Source organism: Dipodomys merriami, unplaced genomic scaffold (genome assembly GCF_024711535.1).
Source record: "Dipodomys merriami isolate MVZ:Mamm:240054 unplaced genomic scaffold, mDipMer1.0.p SCAF_19, whole genome shotgun sequence".
NCBI classification, from domain to species: Eukaryota; Metazoa; Chordata; class Mammalia; order Rodentia; family Heteromyidae; genus Dipodomys; species Dipodomys merriami.
In genome coordinates, this window is record NW_027203270.1 from 7,686,384 (window position 1) to 7,703,950 (window position 17,567).

Sequence of the window (17,567 nt, forward strand, 5' to 3'; positions counted from 1 at the left end):
CTTGCCTGGGCTGGCTTCGAACCCTGGTCCTTAGATCTCAGCCTCCTGAATAGCTAGGATTACAGGCATGAGCCACCAGTGCCTGGCACCTTTTGTAAATTCTAAACAAATTCCTCTTCTATACAAGAACCACTCACCCACTCTTACAAATATTCACCATTATTGCCTAAATAGAAGAACCAAAAATGCAAAATTGTCCATGATCAGAATGCAGTGAAGACAAAGCAATGAGGGGGTACCAGGGCTTTTTCAGTACAAGGCCCAACTTTAGGTCCAGGCCTTGGATCACGAACCCCAAAGCAATCACTGTCCCATGGGAAGGAAGCAACTGGTGACCCAGACATTTGGAAAGTAAGGAACATTTTCCTGTAGAAATCCTGTCACACAATACTAGTGGAATGTTAACCAAGTGTTCTTGGCTCTTGGGAAGCCTAACTCCTTTCCAAGTGTCCTAGCTCACTTCATCCTAGTGCCTTACATTTATGTGAAATCTTAACCTGTCAAAACAAGACCAAAAGTATATAGTGGCATGACATTCTCCTACACTTGCTTTTTATGTTAGAGAAGTTTAACAGTTAATATCATCACAAACCCTCAGAATCTTTTAGAGTCAAGATTTATAATGGCTAAACAGGGCAACTAGGGAGCTATTTGTGCAGCTGTTCACACAAGGAAGAGCCACACCATCCTTCATTCACTCATTCACCTCATTCACTTATGCTAATATAGCCAAAGTCACAAAATAATGAACAGTCATATAACACTATTTACATTAATGTAAATGGAGAAAAAATTATTATGCTGATACTTAAAATATTTGCAACGTGGCATATTTCACCCAGAGCTGTTTCATTAAGTTCCTTCCTCAGCTGGACTTTGGAAGGAGAAGACTTGCCGGTGTAACTATTTGGTGTAAACTCTTCCAACCAAGGCATAGAAACACAGGGTAGACATCTTGCCTGCATACTGATGCAAGTTGAACTGGTCTACAGCAGGCTACGATGCTCCCCTCTGAGCAGCAAATGCCTTTGAAAAACGTTACTTTATTAGCTGTTCATTCACAAAATAAGCTGTTTGATCTAGGTGTAGAGGGGAATTTTCAGTGGCCGCCAGTACAAAGCAAGCATTTCACAACTGTAACATACAACTCCTACAGTCTTTTCAAGAACATTCTAATAGGAAAGTAGATGTCTTTATGTGAATTAGACCAAAAATTAAAAAAAATTCAAACACACAAAATATGTATAATTACACATAACATTAAAATAATTTTAAATATGCAGTCCATGTAGAATGCTAACCATGAGATGGGAAAAATAAATCATAGATAATATCCTAGTATACCTTAGACCTGTTCTAAGCTCAAGCATGTTCAGACAAAAATTACATGCTAACCCATAGAAATCTAAAAAGCAAAACACAATACTCAGAAAAGTGCTTATTAATCGCCATTCAAACAGTAGGGTGAGGCTGCCTGACACAATACACAGGATGGGGATAAGTAACCTTGGTTACTGTTTCCAAGGACACTGTCCTCTTGGCTAACAGGAGAAGCGCTGAAGTGAAGCTGAGAGTAGGGTTGAGTCATTTCGGTGAGCGCATGCAAAGACAACCAGCCCCATGGTGTTTTACCCCCATCCTCACTGGAGGCATCTAAACAAACATTTCAAGTATTAAACACATTCAAAGTAGTGGATACTTTTCATAAGAAAAGGTTTTTACTTGATGGCTACTGAATTTTCCTCTGGCATTGCTCAAGGTATCACACTTGGTAAGGGCATCTACAACAATGAGGAATGTTATCCAAGGCATTCTGGAAGAAAATCTAAGAGTGGAGACCAATCTAGTAAACAGATTAAATTATAACAAAAAATTACTGCATGTAACATTTCACAAAATGCTTCAGCAATATAAATCCTGTCAAGCTGGAACCATGTTTCTTGCTAAGGTAGATTCCATTCTCTGGTTCTATGAGGGAATTTATATGACTGACTGAAACTGGTTGTTATTCTGGTACCATGGTAGGCGCTGGTGCTGTTCAGGATTGAGCCTGGCAAAAACTGGCCACTCATTCCACTAGCCCTGCACATGGACAAGCCTCTCAGTGACAATCAGACAGAGGTCTCAGTCATTAATAGCCAGAGATAATACCATCTGGAGTAAATAACATCTCCTCTGTACATCCTGGTAAATAGTAAGTTAAAGCAGAGGCCACATCAACAGCTGTGTAAAATACTCTCTACCTTTTTTTTTTTTTTTTTTTTAGAGATAATGGATAATAGATAGGCTGGAATAGCACAGAATTCTCCTAAGTTTTGTCCTGGAAGGGGAACATAGTGTAAAAACAGTAGTTACAGACAAAAGCAACCTTGTCAGTTTACAAATAGAAACTAGGTCTAGGTCAGAGACTCTTTACTCAACTGAAGCACTCAAGATTGAAAATTCCTTAGATAAACTAGGTGGGCACTGGGTGGCTTATATCTATAATCCTAGCTACTCAGAAGGCTGAGATCTGATGATCATGATTCAGAACCAGCCAGGGCAGAAAAGTCTGAGATTCTTACTTCCAACCAGCAAAGAGCCAGAAGTGGAGCTGTATGGCTCAAGTGGTATAGCACTAGCCTGGAGTGAAAGTTAAGCAAGAGGGCAAGGCTCTGCCAAATGCTGGTGGCTCACGCCTGTCATCCTAGCTATTCAAGAGGCTGAGAGCTGATGGTCACATTTCAAAGGCAGCCTGGGCAGGAGAAGTCCATCAAACTCTTACCTCCAATTAACCACCAGAAAACTGGAAGTGACTCTGTGGCTCAAAAAGGTAGAGCAGTAGCCTTGAGCAAAAAGAGCTCAGGGACGGCACCCAGACCCCGAGTTCAGGTTCCATGACTGACCCAAAAAAAGTGCAAGGCTCTGAGTTTTAAATTCCAGTACTGGCATGTGTGCAAGTGTACATGCGTGTGTGCACATAAATGTGCACACACACACAAGCACACCCTCAGATAAAGGACATGACTAACAGCAGCCCTTAACCACCTTTAACCACTTGGCTGTTGGTCTCCTGATTTTATGCATTCAGTTTAAATGACAAAGAAAATTCTTACATCAGAAAAAAAATGAGACTTTTCCTTCTAAAATTCAGTGATATTGCTGAACAATGACAAGTATCTGTCACTAACAGGCACACATATAGGCCAGGAGCTCCACTTTTTCCACCTGAGTTCATTTTCACATCTCTCTCATGGGTACTGTAAAAGCTAGCAGTCCCAGTCTTTACCATCATTTTTGGAAGCTTGGAGAGAGGCCACTGCAGAGAGTTCATTCCACAGCCTTTCCAGGTCTTATCTGGAAAAAATGCCATGCTTTGTACCAGTCCTTGCAGAGTAGAGGCAAGGGAGGTTTTCAGTGGAGGTTCCAAAGGGGAAGAACCGTTACTGATACACAAGCTCTGAGAGGCTGTTCCAAAACATTGTTCTCCACTACCCAGAGGCCCAGGTGCAGCATGGGAAAGTCTTGATAGCTGACTCAGGAATGAAGACAAGGGCCAGACCAGAGGTTTAAGGGTGACAGCAGATGGCAGATGTGCCCTCACTGCCTGTCACTGTCCTGTGGAGTCAGGTTTGTAACAAAGCAAAGAGTCAGTTTAATCACCATTTCCCCTTTTATTCATTTCAAACATACTCAGTGAAATGCAGAGAAATGCATTCTACTTCACAGGACTTAAGACTTCAGATATAAATAAGCACTGGCTCCAAACAGTCTTGCCAAATTGCAGTCCTCCAAAAAGAATCTATTTTTCTTCAAATGTCAATCCTTCACAGTCTCAAAACTGCAGCAGCAAATTATTCCTTAAAACTGGTCCATATTTTACAGCTTCTTAAGAGAGCTAGAGCTTTGTGAGTCCTAAAAAGAAAACAAGCTAGAAAGAATTGAACAAACTTTGGTGCTACCTGTAGTTTGGGCAGGACAGCAGCTTCACCTCAAATCCCAAGATGGGCAGTGGGGATTAGCAGGTCACCTGGACTGCCACTGTGTCCTCCGCTCCACTCTCCTGGGGAATTCTTCATGCAGACTTTTGGAAGTGAACTTCACAGTCCTTGTATTCTGTTTATTGGTCCCTGTCAGTCACCAACAAAGGGTGTGACAGAAAAAACCCAAGATAAAACAAGCTGGTGTGACAGAAAAAAACCCAAGATAAAACAAGCTGGTGCCTCACAGAAGAGCTTTTCAGAGCAAATCAGGTAGGATGAGGCCAGGAGGCTTTGGTTCAACACAGTTGATCCAGAAGTTGGCACAGCTGGCGTGATACTGGTGCCCTCCATAGGCCAGCTTGAAACTGTCTGTTTCTGAGTTGAAAGCCTGCCGGAAATAGACAGAGATGTGGGGCAAATCAGGCCTTTTCTGAATCTAAGAGCTTGTCAGCAACTAACACATAACACCTCTCCAGGTATCACAGAGGCTGAGCTCTGAATGACACACACACACAAAAGCTGAACAGGTAGCTATAGAAATTCAAGTGAGAAAGTTTTCACTGCTAATTAAAGGTATATAAAAATAATTATCAAACAACCTACTTTCAGCAAAAGGTGGCCAAATCTTTCATAGAAAAGGCAGAGGAGATTGTGGAGAAAAACCGAGAGAATATGATATGGAAAACTAAAATAGTCAAGAGGTCAGAAATGGTGGTGCGGGGCTGGGAAGGTGGCTCAGTGGTAGAGCGCTTGCCTTGCATGCCTGAGGCCCTGGGTTCAATTCCTCAGCACCACATAAGCAAAAAGAAAAAAGCCGGAAGTGGCGCTGTGGCTCAAGTGGTAGAGCGCTAGCCTTGAGCTGAAGAGCTGAGGGACAGCGCCCAGGCCCAGAGTTAGGCCCCACGACTGGACCCCAAAAAAAAAAAAAAAAAAAAAAAAAGAAATGGTGGTGCATGCCTGTGATCCCAGATACTCAGGAGGCAGAGATCAGGAGGACTGCAGACTTCTGCAGTTGGAAGTCAGCCTGGGCAAAAAAGTTAGCAAGACTCCATTTCTCAACCAATAACTCAAGGGGGGTTTTCATGTTGGTATTCTCACCTAAGCATGATATGAAGGAAGGAGGTTTGTAAATCAGGCCAACTCAAGCAAAAGTGTAAAACCCTATTAAAAAAAATACCTAAAGCAGGCTGGGAAGGTAGCTCAGTGGTAGAGTGCTTGCCTTGCATGCATGAGGCCCTGGGTTCGATTCCTCAGCACCACATAAGCAGAAAAAGCCAGTAGTGGAGCTGTGGCTCAAGTGGTAGAGCGCTAGCCTTGAGCTGAAGAGCTGAGGGACAGCGCCCAGGCCCAGAGTTCAGGCCCCACAACTGACCAAAAAAAAAAAAAAAAACATAAAGCAAAAGGACTAGAGGTATAGCTCAAGTGGTAGAGCACCAGCCTAGCAAGCTCAAGGAAGCTATGAGTTCCCTCCCTAGTAATGCCCCCCAAAATGAAAGGAATAGATTAAAAAGTAAAGTCTGGTACCAGTAATTCACATCTGTATTCCTAGCTACTGGGCAAAAAGTCCATGAGAACCTATCTCAACTGGAGGTGTGGGCCTGTCATCCCAGCTACCTGGGAGGCTAAAATGGGAGGGTTGTGGATCAGGGCCAGTCTGGGCCAAAAAAATGTCATGAAATTCCAAAAATGTTCACTGAAAAAACTGGGCATGATGGTCTGTTCCTGTCATCCCAGCTATGGCAGGAAACAAACAGGAAGACTATGGTCCTGGTCAGCCACGGGAAAAGGTGAGACCATGCCTCAAAAATAACTAGAGGACAAAAAAAAATAACTAGAGAAGTGGCTCAAGTGGTAGAGTGCCTGCCTAGCAAGAACTTGCAGTGCCACAAATAATTAAATAGCCAAGAGCTGTGGATAACTCATTCCACACTGTGCTGAAGGTTGCTTATTTATTATCATATATAATCTCTCCAATTTCTGAGACTGGCTCCAGTCTTACTATGACAAAGAAATTCTAAGACAGGAAACAACTGCAACAACTCTTGAAAGGTGACAAGTGAATCAACACCATGCCACATTATCTGCAGTTTCAGTTGCTACAGTCAGTCAGATAATGTCCTGCAATTTGTGTTCTAGAACACTACCAGTAAAGAATTCAAGCTTGAAACCCCAAAGAATTTGCTTTGTCTATGATGGGCTAAATCCTGAGGGACTCTGGTCTCATTCCATATCACTACAATGTCTTCCAGTAGCTGCTTACTCTTTTCTGAGGTCATGGCAGAGAAAGAACTGTAACACCAGAAGCAATGATGAAACACGAGCAAACAGACCAGACAGACATGTTAGCAGATCCAATCTAATGTTATGGGACAAGAATGAGTCAGTGGAGGATTCATGATTGGCACGGTCCAGGATGGCAACAGAATCATTTGTTTGCCTTCCACACTCAAAATTAAGATGGAGACGCTAAGATAATGTGTAACTGATTCATTCATACTTTTTTAGGATGTCCTTCAGCAGGCTTCTCTTCTTTCTGAAATAATGTTGAAATCATAGGTCAAAAAAAAAAAAGTTCCCCCAAACAGGGCATCTAGCTTCAAATAAATCCTCGTGGGTTTAACCTTTTTCTCCCACCCCTGTGCCTGGGGTCCTAGAGGGACAGCACAAAGTACTTAGGAAGCGCAGAACCACACCAGGAGCTCAACAGCTGCCCAGTGTCCTCTAAAAAGACTGAATCCGTTTGGCAGCACTCTGGCCATTTTCAGAGCCCCACCTGTAATCACAAGCCTTGCAGTGTCAAGTGAGTTTCACTTGGGGTTGTTCCTCAAAAGTCATGCTAGGGACACAGTCATCTGCTGAAGGAATGGCTCTGACTTACCCGGCTCCTTGAATCCACGTTTAAGAGGCACACCCCACAAGCAAGTTCCTGAGCATTTTTAATCCCAGGCCGCAGCATACAGGAGGAAAAATCCAGCGAATTTTCATCGGGCTATGAGGATGAAAGGTGCATAGTCAAGAACCAGCATTTCCAGGGCTGCTTGCTTTACTCCCTCAATAGTCCCAGGTGTGGGAGCAAATTAAGTCAGTGCCACAATACAATAGCTTGATTTTGTACATGTTTGCCAAGTACCTGCTATGTGCTTTGTGGTAACCCACAATCACCCACATGGTACTGTTCACTCCAGGTGGACAAGGATCTGTGAAGCTGGGGCCTGGGATGTCTTTAATAATACTGAGATAACCCCGGATAATGACAAAATTCTCCCTAAGGTAATGGCTACATTTCCTATGGTTATTGTAGGTTGATCCACTAGGGATAACCAAAATGTTTTTGAGCAACAAAGCAAAACTATAGTATGTATTTGTATTTTTCCCCCTAAGGGATAGGAAAACACTTCTTTTTTTTATTCTCTTTCTTTCTTTTTCTTTTTTTTTGTCAGTTGTGGGGCCTGAGTTCTTCAGCTCAGCACCACTTCGTTTTCTGGTGGTTTTATTGGAGATAAGAGTCTCATGAGTTGGGTGCCGGTGGCTCATGCCTATAATCCTAGCTACTCAGGAGGCTGAGATCTGAGCATCATGGTTCAAAGCCAGCCTGGGCAGGAAAGTCTGTGAGACTTTTATCTCCAATAAACCAATAGAAAACCCGAAGTGGCACTGTAGCTCAAGCGGTAGAGCGCTCACCTTGAGCTGAAGAGCACAGGGACAGCACCCAAGCCCAGAGTTCAAGCCCCATGACCAAAAAAAAAGGCTCATGGACTTTCCTGACTGAGCTGGCTTTGAATTGTGATCCTCAGATCTCAGCCTCCTGAGTAGCTAGATTTATAGCATGAGCCACTGGCACCCAGCTGGAAAAGCTTCTTAAATTATGTGGATTGGGCTGGGAGGGTGGCTCAGTGGTAGAGTGCTTGCCTTGCATGCATGAGGCCCTGGGTTTGTTTCCTCAGCACCACAGAAAATGAAGCAAGTGGCACTGTGGCTCAAGTGGTAGAGTGCTAGCCTTAAGCTGAAGAGCTGAGGGACAGTGCTCAAGCCCAGAGTTCAGTTCAGGCCCCAGCATGGACCCCTCCCCCCCCAAAAAAAAAAGAAAGAAAGAAATTATGTGGATTATGTAAGATGTTTTTCTATCCCTTTCTAATTTGAAATAACAAATCATAAAGTATCTCCACAAAGTTTTCTTCAACCAGAGCTGGGGTAGGAAAGTGTGATTCAGTTCTGTACAAGGGGGCCCTGGCTTGGGTGATGGAAGTAAATGCAATGCACACTATATTAGCTTAGTCCAAGGGTGATTATTTTCCCCTCTCTTTTTCACCGCAATCATGGAACTCTGGTCATATGCAAAAGAGGCTGTACTACCACTTATTTACTAGTTCTGTTGTCTGTAAAATGGTAACAGTATCCCTCACCCTAGCTTCCTCCCTCAGTTAGTGGTGGGGCTCTCAGGGCTATAGGACATGTGTTCTGGAAACAACAAAATAGTCTATGTGATTATTTGCTTTGAGAGAAAAACTCTAACAAGCTTTACAAAGAGGTTAAAAACATATTATCACCTCTGTAATCTACATTATATACATTCACGATTCAGGACTATTTGAGAAATAGAATCTAAAAAACTCTGAATCATGAAATCAGTAAATTAATAAAGCCTTTGAATATCTGTTCACCAAAGGCATAATGAGAACAAATGAAAAGGTCCTACTAGTATATCCAGTGAAAACCCTCAGAGTACATAAATTATCCTCTAAACAAATTAATCTTTCAAATGATAAAATTAACCTTCCTCAGTACATATGGATAAGCTGGGGATTATTGTAGTGTATAACAGAATTTGACACCACTCATTGGCCACAACTGTATCAAAACATACACATTCTACAGATTACTGCAAAGTCACCATCTACTTTAATTGGCAGGTATCTTATGTATTTAGTAAAGATGAATATTTATATTAAACACCATGTGCTGCCGGGCGCTGGTGGCTCACGCCTGTAATCCTAGCTACTCAGGAGGCTGAGATCTGAGGATCGTGGTTCAAAGCCAGCCCGGGCAGGAGAGACCGTGAGACTCCTATCTCCAATAAAACCACCAGAAAACCGGAAGTGGCACTGTAGCTCAAGTGGTAGAGCGCGTGCCTTGAGCTGAAGAGCTAAGGGACAACGCCCAGGCCCAGAGTTCAAGCCCCACGACCGACAAAAAAAAAAAACCAAAAAAAAAAAACCCCAAAAAAACACCATGTGCTTACACAAATTAAGTCCTACAGTCAGATGGAGCTACATAATCCTGAATCTTGAGCCAGTAATAAACTTCTAAGTAGTATTCAAGAAAATCATTATTAAGAGTTTGGTGGTACTTAGCATTTTTTAAAATCAACACTCACATTCTCCTTTCCTAAATAAATGGTAGCACGGACTTCCCTTCTCTCCTAAATTAGGCATAGCTAGGTAAACTGCAATGAAACAGACTGTGTGCCCTAAATCACATGCATCACCACTGAAAGGATGCCTTTAACACCAATGTGCTATCTGTCATGTTGCCTTGACCTTCTGGTGGTGGCCAACTACACTCAACATGGTACAGGTTCTGTCATCTCTGGTCACCAAGTGAAAAGGCCATGGTATAGAGCCAATCCTACTTGAGATGCACCTACAGTATAAGCAAGAAAGCAAGCTGAGCTGTTGTGTACTGCTAAGATTAGAGGGCATGTTTGTTACCATCACAAAACTTTATCTAGCATGTTAGATATAAAGAGTGACCTAGACACCAGTTCCACAAGCAATCCTAGACTTTTCCTGTTGGCTTGGTTACTCTGAAATTGCTGTGGTAACAAATTAGCGCAGTTCCTCTTAGAGCTAAGAGCTAAGAAGCTGAAATGAACTGACTGGCAGGGCTGCACTCCCAGCACGGTAGCCCTCCCTTCCCCTTCTCCCTCCCTTCACATCACTCTGGCTTATTCTTACCAGCCTGCCCTGCTCTTGTAAGACTGATGTTCAAAGTCAGCCTGAGCAGAGTCCATGAGACTCTTTTCTTCAATTAATCACCAAGAAGCTGAAAGTATAACTGTGTTTCAAGTGGTAGAATGCTAGCCTTGGGCAAAAAAAAAATCTCAGGAACAGTGCTCTGACAGACCCTGAGTTCAAGGAAAAGGATCAGCACATGCTTGTACACTCATATGCACATGTGTAAGCGCACGTGCATGTACAAACACACACACACACACACACACACACACACACACAAGCCACAGCAATAGGAAATAACTTCACTGAAATTCACTGCTATTTCACAATGAAAGGAATCAGAAAAGAATCTGTATGACATTGAAGGTAACAATGGAATCAAAGAGCTCTCCAGTTGGCTGGGTCTGGAGAAAAAGTCTTTTCTATTAGATTTTGTAAGACAAACATTGATTAGGTTTCCCTCTACCCTTCTCCTCCTCCCAAACTGAATTCTTTGTTTCAGATCTACAGAACTTCAATCCATACTCAGGAGATAAAGGCTTAGGTAACAATTTACTCAGGGGGGCAGACAGTCAGAGCATCCCATCTTCTACAATAGACTTTTCCCCTAGAGAGCAGGTTGCTTCAGGGTCTTTGTGCCCAGAGGGGTCCATGCTTCTGCCACAATAGGGGGTTTCAGGCAAAGGGAGGGTTAGTGGGAAAGAGCTGCATAAAACCTCTTTGCCTATGTAACATCCAACTCAAGTAACTATTAAGAGAGCACAACTTGGAGTTTAGGACTTCGTACCTTACTTTCCTTCATCCAAGCATCCCTATTGTAGTGCATACCACAACTGGAGCTTTCCTCCTAGAGGAAGATAATGCAGAGAGAGAGAGAGAGAGAGAGAGAGAGAGAGAGAGAGAGAGAGAGAGACAGAGAGACAGAGAGACAGAGAGACAGAGAGACAGAGAGACAGAGAGACAGAGAGACAGAGACAGAGACAGAGACAGAGACAGAGAGAGACAGAGAGACAGAGAGACAGAGAGAGAGAGAGAGAGAGAGTGTGTGTGTGTGTGTGTGTGTGTGTACAGGCCATGTACTGATTGCTAAGCACACATTCTACTGAGTTCCACTCCAGCCCCCACGCAGCCATGCAGCCACTGTTTAAAGGGAACAGTCTCATGGATTCTCCATTAAGAAAGAACAAGACGGCGGGTGCCGGTAGCTCATGCCTATAATCCTAGCTACTCAGGAGGCTGAGATCTGAGGATCATGGTTCAAAGCCAGCCCAGGCAGGAAAGTCCGTGAGACTCTTATCTCCAATAAACCACTAGAAAACCAGAGGTGTAGTGGCTCCAGTGTTAGAGTCTTTGCCTTGGGCTGAAGAGCACAGGGACAGCGCCCAAGCCCAGAGGTTAAGCCCCACCACGGACCAAAAAAAAAAAAAAGAACAAGCCTTTTCTAGGACATTAAAAGCTAAAAATAACATAGTGGGGAAAAGTGTAGATTTTAAAACAATGATGTGGATTCAGATGCCAGATCTCAATTTGGGTCTTTTTATTTTCTCTGAGCTCCTGATTTCTTCAATTGTAAAAAAACAAGGAAAATACTGCTGACCTCACAGCTTGTTACTGCATTAAATGAGAATGAATAGAAGGAAGAGAGCAGATGCTAAGTGCAAAACAAATGGAAACTATTGATACCAGGAGGGGTCACATACTGAAGAAGTCAAGGAGCCTCACAGTGGCAATGTGGTCCATTGAGGACACATTTACCATGAGGTGATGGGATGACGGGGTCAAAGCTTCCTATACAACCTCAGTCAGGCCTCTCTGTAGGAACCAGCTTCTTGCTGTGGGCTTCTTTTCCACAGTCACTGTGGTTTATACAATTTTGTTACAACTCAACTACACAGGTGTTGGATTGTATGTCATTTATCTTTATGTAGCTATTTTGATATGTTACATAGCAAAGGCTTCTTTAGGACAAGTCTCGCCTTATATTTCTGTGTAATATATGCCATTCTTCAGGCAGTGTGCAATTCAAGTTTGTTTTACAGACTTGAGGATCTATCTGCCTGTCAAGAAGAAATGAATGATTCAATAAAGAAAAACATCTGAACAGAGTGATTATTTTTCTGTCGCAGTTAACAATGTGAAAAGCAATTGTAATTGGAAGAAGAGAGGTAATTTAGAGAAATAAATATGTAGTGGTGTTCATGTATAATTTGCAGTGCATGCTACCACTGTAGGGTTGCAGGTAATTAATCTCTGAACCCTCACTTGTTGTCTTTTTTTTGTTGTTGTTGGTCCTAAGGCTCAAAGTCTGGGCCTAGGTGCTGTCCCTGAGCTCCTTTTTCTCAAAGCTAGCACTCTACCACTTGAGTCGCAGCACCACTTCCAGCTTTTTCTGTGACTTAATTGGAGATAAGAGTGTCATAGACTTTTCTTCCCTGGCTGGCATTGAACCATGACACTTAGATCTCAGCCTCCTAAGTAGCTAGGATTACAGGTGTGAGCCACCACCACCTGGCTGAGATTTGAGAATCATGGTTTGAAGACATCTTGGGCAGAAAAGTCTCCATAAGACTCTTATCTCCGAATTAATCACTCAAAGACATGAAATGGAGCTGTGACTCAAAGTAGTAGAGTGCTAGCCTTGAACAAAAAGAGATCAGGGACAGCAACAAGGCTCTGAGTTCAAGCCCCACAACTAACCAAAAAGAAAGAAAGAAAGAAAAAAACAGTCAAGCCTATTTCATTATATTTTCTTTCTTTGCCAGTCCTCAGGCTTAAAACTAAGGGCCTGGGTAGTGTCCCTGAGCTTCTTTTGCTCAAGGCTAGCACTCTACCACTTGAGCCACAGTGTACCTTCCAGTTTTTTCTGTTTATGTGGTACTGAGGAATCAAACCCAGGGCTTCATGGATGCTATGCAAGCACTCTACCACTAAGCCACATTCGCAGCACTCATTATATTTTCCAACTTCTGTTAATATGTAGAAATGCTATGAATTTTTGCCAAACAGTACATTTAACCTCTTGAATTCAGATTTGCAAAGAATTTCATGTTGCCAAATAAACATAATTTTAACACTTCAAAGTCTACATTCCATTTATTATTATATTGGCCAATTAATTTTTCTAAAAATAATTATCTAAACTGTGTGATTTGGGGGCCACAAATTAAAAAATGGTGGGCTGAGAATGTGGCTTAGTGGTAGAATGCTTGCCTCGCATGCATGAAGCCCTGGGTTTGATTCCTCAGCACCACATAAACAGAAAAAGCCAGAGGTGGCACTGTGGCTCAAGTGGTAGAGCACTAGCCTTGAGCAAAAGAAGCTCAGGGACAGTGCCCAGGCCCTGAGTTCAAGCCCCAGGACTGTCCAAAAATAAATAAATAAATAAAAAATGGTTCAAAAGAATAAAATAAATTTGAGAAATTACTTAAATTCTTTAAGAACTTAATATTGCAAAGTAGAAGCAATGTAACAACAGAGGGAAGATTTGCTGTTTGAGGCAGGTTGCTGCGACTGCTACAAATCCTACTGCCTGTTTCAGAGCAGTGAGAACTGCTTCCTACCACACAGCTGCAGTTCTGTTCAGATGGGTTACGTAGTTAAATGTAAAAAAGAAAAGAAAGAACAGTATTTATTCCTGATGTGGGAAGAATATAAATTTCTGACTTGTGAAAAAGGATATCATTATGACTAATAGGTATGGATATACCAACATACAAATTCTACCTAATAAAATATAAAGGAGGAGAAAAACAACTGGTGAAAGTTAATAACTTCCCTGACAACTTCTCTTTCAGAAACCCACTAGAGGGAAAGACAGACACCTCATTTCCTGGTAGATATCTGGGAAGCAGCAGAACTGTGCCTGTTTGAACAGGAGAAAAGGAACTCAAATCAATGCTTTTTTTTTTTTTTTTTTAAACTTGCATGTCTGTTGAAGGATGTAGGGTAAATGTGCTACACTCTTATTTTATGTTTGGTGGGTTTTGCAAGCTCTCTAGAAGCCAGCTTAGCATGTCACCTTCCTCCTTTAACCAAACAGGATCCTGGAACAGTATCTTCATCTTCTGACAAGTGCCATCATAGGAATGTAGCCCCAGGTTCACAAGTTAGGTTTCTGGAAAGAAAAACCACTGCTGCATTGTCTAACGTGCTTACTGTGAGAGTGGCAAGTGACATGAAGCCGATTAAGTTATTCCAGACTTTATCGATGTCCTTTAGCAGCTGCTGGAGTTTCTCACTGCACACTGCAGTGGCTTTGATCCCCAGCTCCACACGTTTGGTTACTCGGTATACTTCTACCACTCCTGCCAGGTGAGAGGACAGAGGTTAGGTGCTGGAGTATGCAAAGAGCGAAGAGCAGGACTAAGCGACTTAGTTGCTTGCAGGTGTCTCTCAGAAGGAAATAGCCATAACAGAAGTGAACATACCTATTCTTTGGAGTCAGCACATCTGTCAATGCTGCCATATGAACTTTAGTTAACAGCACAGACTCTAGGGCTAGGATGTTTGGGCTCAAGTCTTACTAGGTTCTACCCCTTACTAGCCATGCAAATAATGGGAATCTCCTTGGGCTTCAGTTGCCTCATCTATAAAGTTGTGATATTAATAGTATCTCTTTACAAAATGGCTGAAAAGATTAAATGTATTAATAATGTAAAAAGGCCATGGGCTTGAACTCTGGGCCTAGGCGCTGGTCCTGAGCTCTTCAGCTCAAGGAGGGTGCTCTACCACTTGAGCCACAGTGCCACGTCCAGTTTTCTGGTGGTTAACTGGAGATAGGAGTCTCATAGACTTTCCTGCCTAGGCTGGCTTTGAACGATGATCCTCAGATCTCAGCCTCCTGAGTAGCTAGGATTACAGGCATAAGCCACTGGTGCCCAGCTAGACTCCATCTTTTAAGAGTTTCTACTACCTCATAATAGTGCTAAGCCTTGAATACCTGGGTCTTTGGAGGACATTCTATATATAAGCCATAGCTCCTTGTTTAGGACTTAGGATTTATGTCAAATAAGGTCTTGTTTGTGACTTACGTATCTTATGTACAGATGTAAATGCTTAGTAAAATTGTATACAACTTGAGAACTAGCTCAAAATACTCTTTTTTTTTTTTTTTTTTGGGTCCGGTCGTGGGGCCTGAACTCTGGGCCTGGGCACTGTCCCTCAGCTCTTCAGCTCAAGGCTAGCACTCTACCACTTGAGCCACAGCGCCACTTCCGGCTTTTTTCTTTTTGCTTATGTGGTGCTGAGGAATCGAACCCAGGGCCTCAGGCATGCAAGGCAAGCACTCTACCACTAAGCCACCTTCCCAGCCCCTCAAAATACTTTTTCAGTAAAACTTGATAATAATACAAAGCGGCATGATTCAATAAATATAAACAAACATACCTAATAAATATTCCATGCCTTGAGCTGACTGAATAACTTCTGTACAAACAGCACTACTGCTAATTCCATTTAAGGTGTCATTTGCCTTCTTAATGACCTATAAGAAATGAAATCACATTCCCTTATATAGAAAGTTCATTGCAAATCAATTTCCAATTACTAGAAAATCCAACCAAAAAAAGCAAGGAAATGTGAAAAACCATGACTGATGCTTATACTGAAACAAAGCTGAGAATTTAGTTTTAACCTTAAAGAAACTAGCTGCCACTTCTTTGCAACTGAAAAGATAGAGGTTCTAAAGAACCTACTTTAAGGACTACTTTTATTTAGGTATAGATAATACTACTGTCTTGTTACTTCTCAAACACCCTGACTGAAGAGGAAAGAAAGTGTTGACAAATAAGTCAAACTTTGCTATTGTAAGTATGAAAGAATCCTTATTTGAGATGAATAATTTTCACGTTGTTCAGGGCCATGACTCCCATCAAGCTTGCCTCTGTCCATTCAAAAGAACCAAAGAGAGGACACAACAGTGTAAGAGAGCACTTACATGGGTGTACCACCAAAGTGCATACTCACATCCAGAGCACTCCCCAGGCATCTCTGCCACTCATATGCATATCTCTCATTTTCCTGTGGATTGAATACAAAGACCTGGGTTAAATGGGCAACCCTTGGATCCTCTACTTATGACTTTGTCAATAAAGAGATGGAAGGCTCCTTTTTATTGAAAGCCTTGTCATAAAAGTAGTTGATTGTCCTGAACCCAGTGATCATTATTTAAAATTAATAATTAGTGTTTCTAAGCACATGGCAAATGAGCCTGAAGGACATGTTTTATAGCAGCTTTCCTTTGCCAATGCTACCTTGCTATTTCCATCAGTAGCCTTTCTTTATAGGCAATCACCCGGAGGTATGCAGTCAAAACACTGGCTGATGTCAAATCACTGGCTTCCCACTCCTAGCTATAATGTCTGTGCAAATGTGTGTATAGCTAATAGGAGTGAGGAAATGAAATTTAAGTGTGCTGCCTACAGGAGGAAGAGAGCATGGAACCAAGATGTAGCAAAGAGAAACAAAATATCTTGAACATTGCCCCTTTCTCCTTTATTTTGATATTTTAACATTCAGCTGTATGACAATCAACCACTTGAGCCACAGTGCCATTCCCAGCTTTTTCTGAGTAGTTTATTGGAGATAAGAGTCTCATGGACTTTCTTGTCCAGGCTGGCTTTGAACCATGATTCTCAGATCTCAGCCTCCTAAGTAGCTAGGATTACAGGTGTGAGCCACTGGTGCCTGGCTCTCTGTTCTATGGCACCTCTCTCTCTCTGGCACCTTGTGTCATTCTCTTTATCATTTCCTCAGGTGAAATTTCAAAGCATTTATTCCGGGGGTCCTCAAGACTCAGCTGGTCTTCTACCTGATCCCCTGTAGAAAAGAACTCCACTCACCTCTACCTCTCCAGTTAGATCTTTGTACTTGTCACGGATGACAGGTAGAGCAGGCTTCTCACTCAGAGTGTTAGAACGGTCTCTGAAAGGCTGCTCCAGGGCTGGAGAAGGTGAGGACCGGTTTATTTCTTTATCACCGAGGCTCAGACTCCTCTTGTGTGATCCTGGGAGGAGGGATGATAAAAGCAAAGGTTCTGATTACTCAGCTTAGCTCCAGCAGAGGCTCCTGCTTACACAATTCTTCCCCCCCACCCCTTTTTTTAAGACAGTATGTCACGAACCATTTAGAAACAATCCTTATTCATTCTAGGAAACTCCTTATTCACTCTAGGAAACTCCTCGATGAATCCTTTCAATTGCTTTCCCTTGCTTAGTGTCCCTACCTTTAATTTTCCCTACTACTCTTCTCTTATCTAGACCAATTGTTCTATTATTCTAAGAGCAGAAACACTGAAGCAACAGTTGTGCTGCTTTCCTAGTCATTAGTTTATGGATTTGTACCTGAACCTTTCATACTTTCTCAATCCCACTGAAGTCCCATGAACTCTTCTGTCAGGATGAGATTAAAGTAAATTCAAATGTTCTTAGAGGCAGGCAAGAAAAGCAATGACAAAGTAGGCCAGCTGGAGATAGAAGTGGTAGAGACCATGTCCCATTTCTAGGGGTGTTCTACTCAGCTCTTGTTAAGACATGAGAAGGCAGTTCTAGTGTTGCAAGATAGTGTGACCCTTTTTTTTTTTTTTAAGTTAGAAATCCACATTAGACAATTTATAATTTTTAAGTATGAACAATTATCTCACACTTTATGCATC

At 42.3% G+C, this 17,567-nt stretch overlaps 1 protein-coding gene across 13 annotated transcripts in view; it reads right to left on the reverse strand.

Moving 5' to 3' along the window:
• Positions 1-1,023: 1,023 nt before the first annotated feature.
• Synrg (synergin gamma) overlaps positions 1,024-17,567 on the reverse strand; it is a 66,974-nt gene continuing 50,430 nt past the window's right edge. For 8 of the 13 annotated variants that reach the window (XM_070027147.1, XM_070027145.1, XM_070027144.1 and 5 more), the window contains 7 exons: positions 16,756-16,919; positions 15,881-15,934; positions 15,302-15,398; positions 14,072-14,220; positions 6,841-6,951; positions 6,460-6,495; positions 1,024-4,350 (listed from right to left, as the gene is read on the reverse strand). In XM_070027147.1, coding sequence (XP_069883248.1) covers positions 4,219-4,350; positions 6,460-6,495; positions 6,841-6,951; positions 14,072-14,220; positions 15,302-15,398; positions 15,881-15,934; positions 16,756-16,919 — 743 coding nt within the window. In that variant the 3' untranslated portion in view covers positions 1,024-4,218. The remainder of the gene's footprint in view (positions 4,351-6,459; positions 6,496-6,840; positions 6,952-14,071; positions 14,221-15,301; positions 15,399-15,880; positions 15,935-16,755; positions 16,920-17,567) is intronic. The other 5 variants (XM_070027156.1, XM_070027155.1, XM_070027146.1 and 2 more) reach the window with 1 other exon arrangement.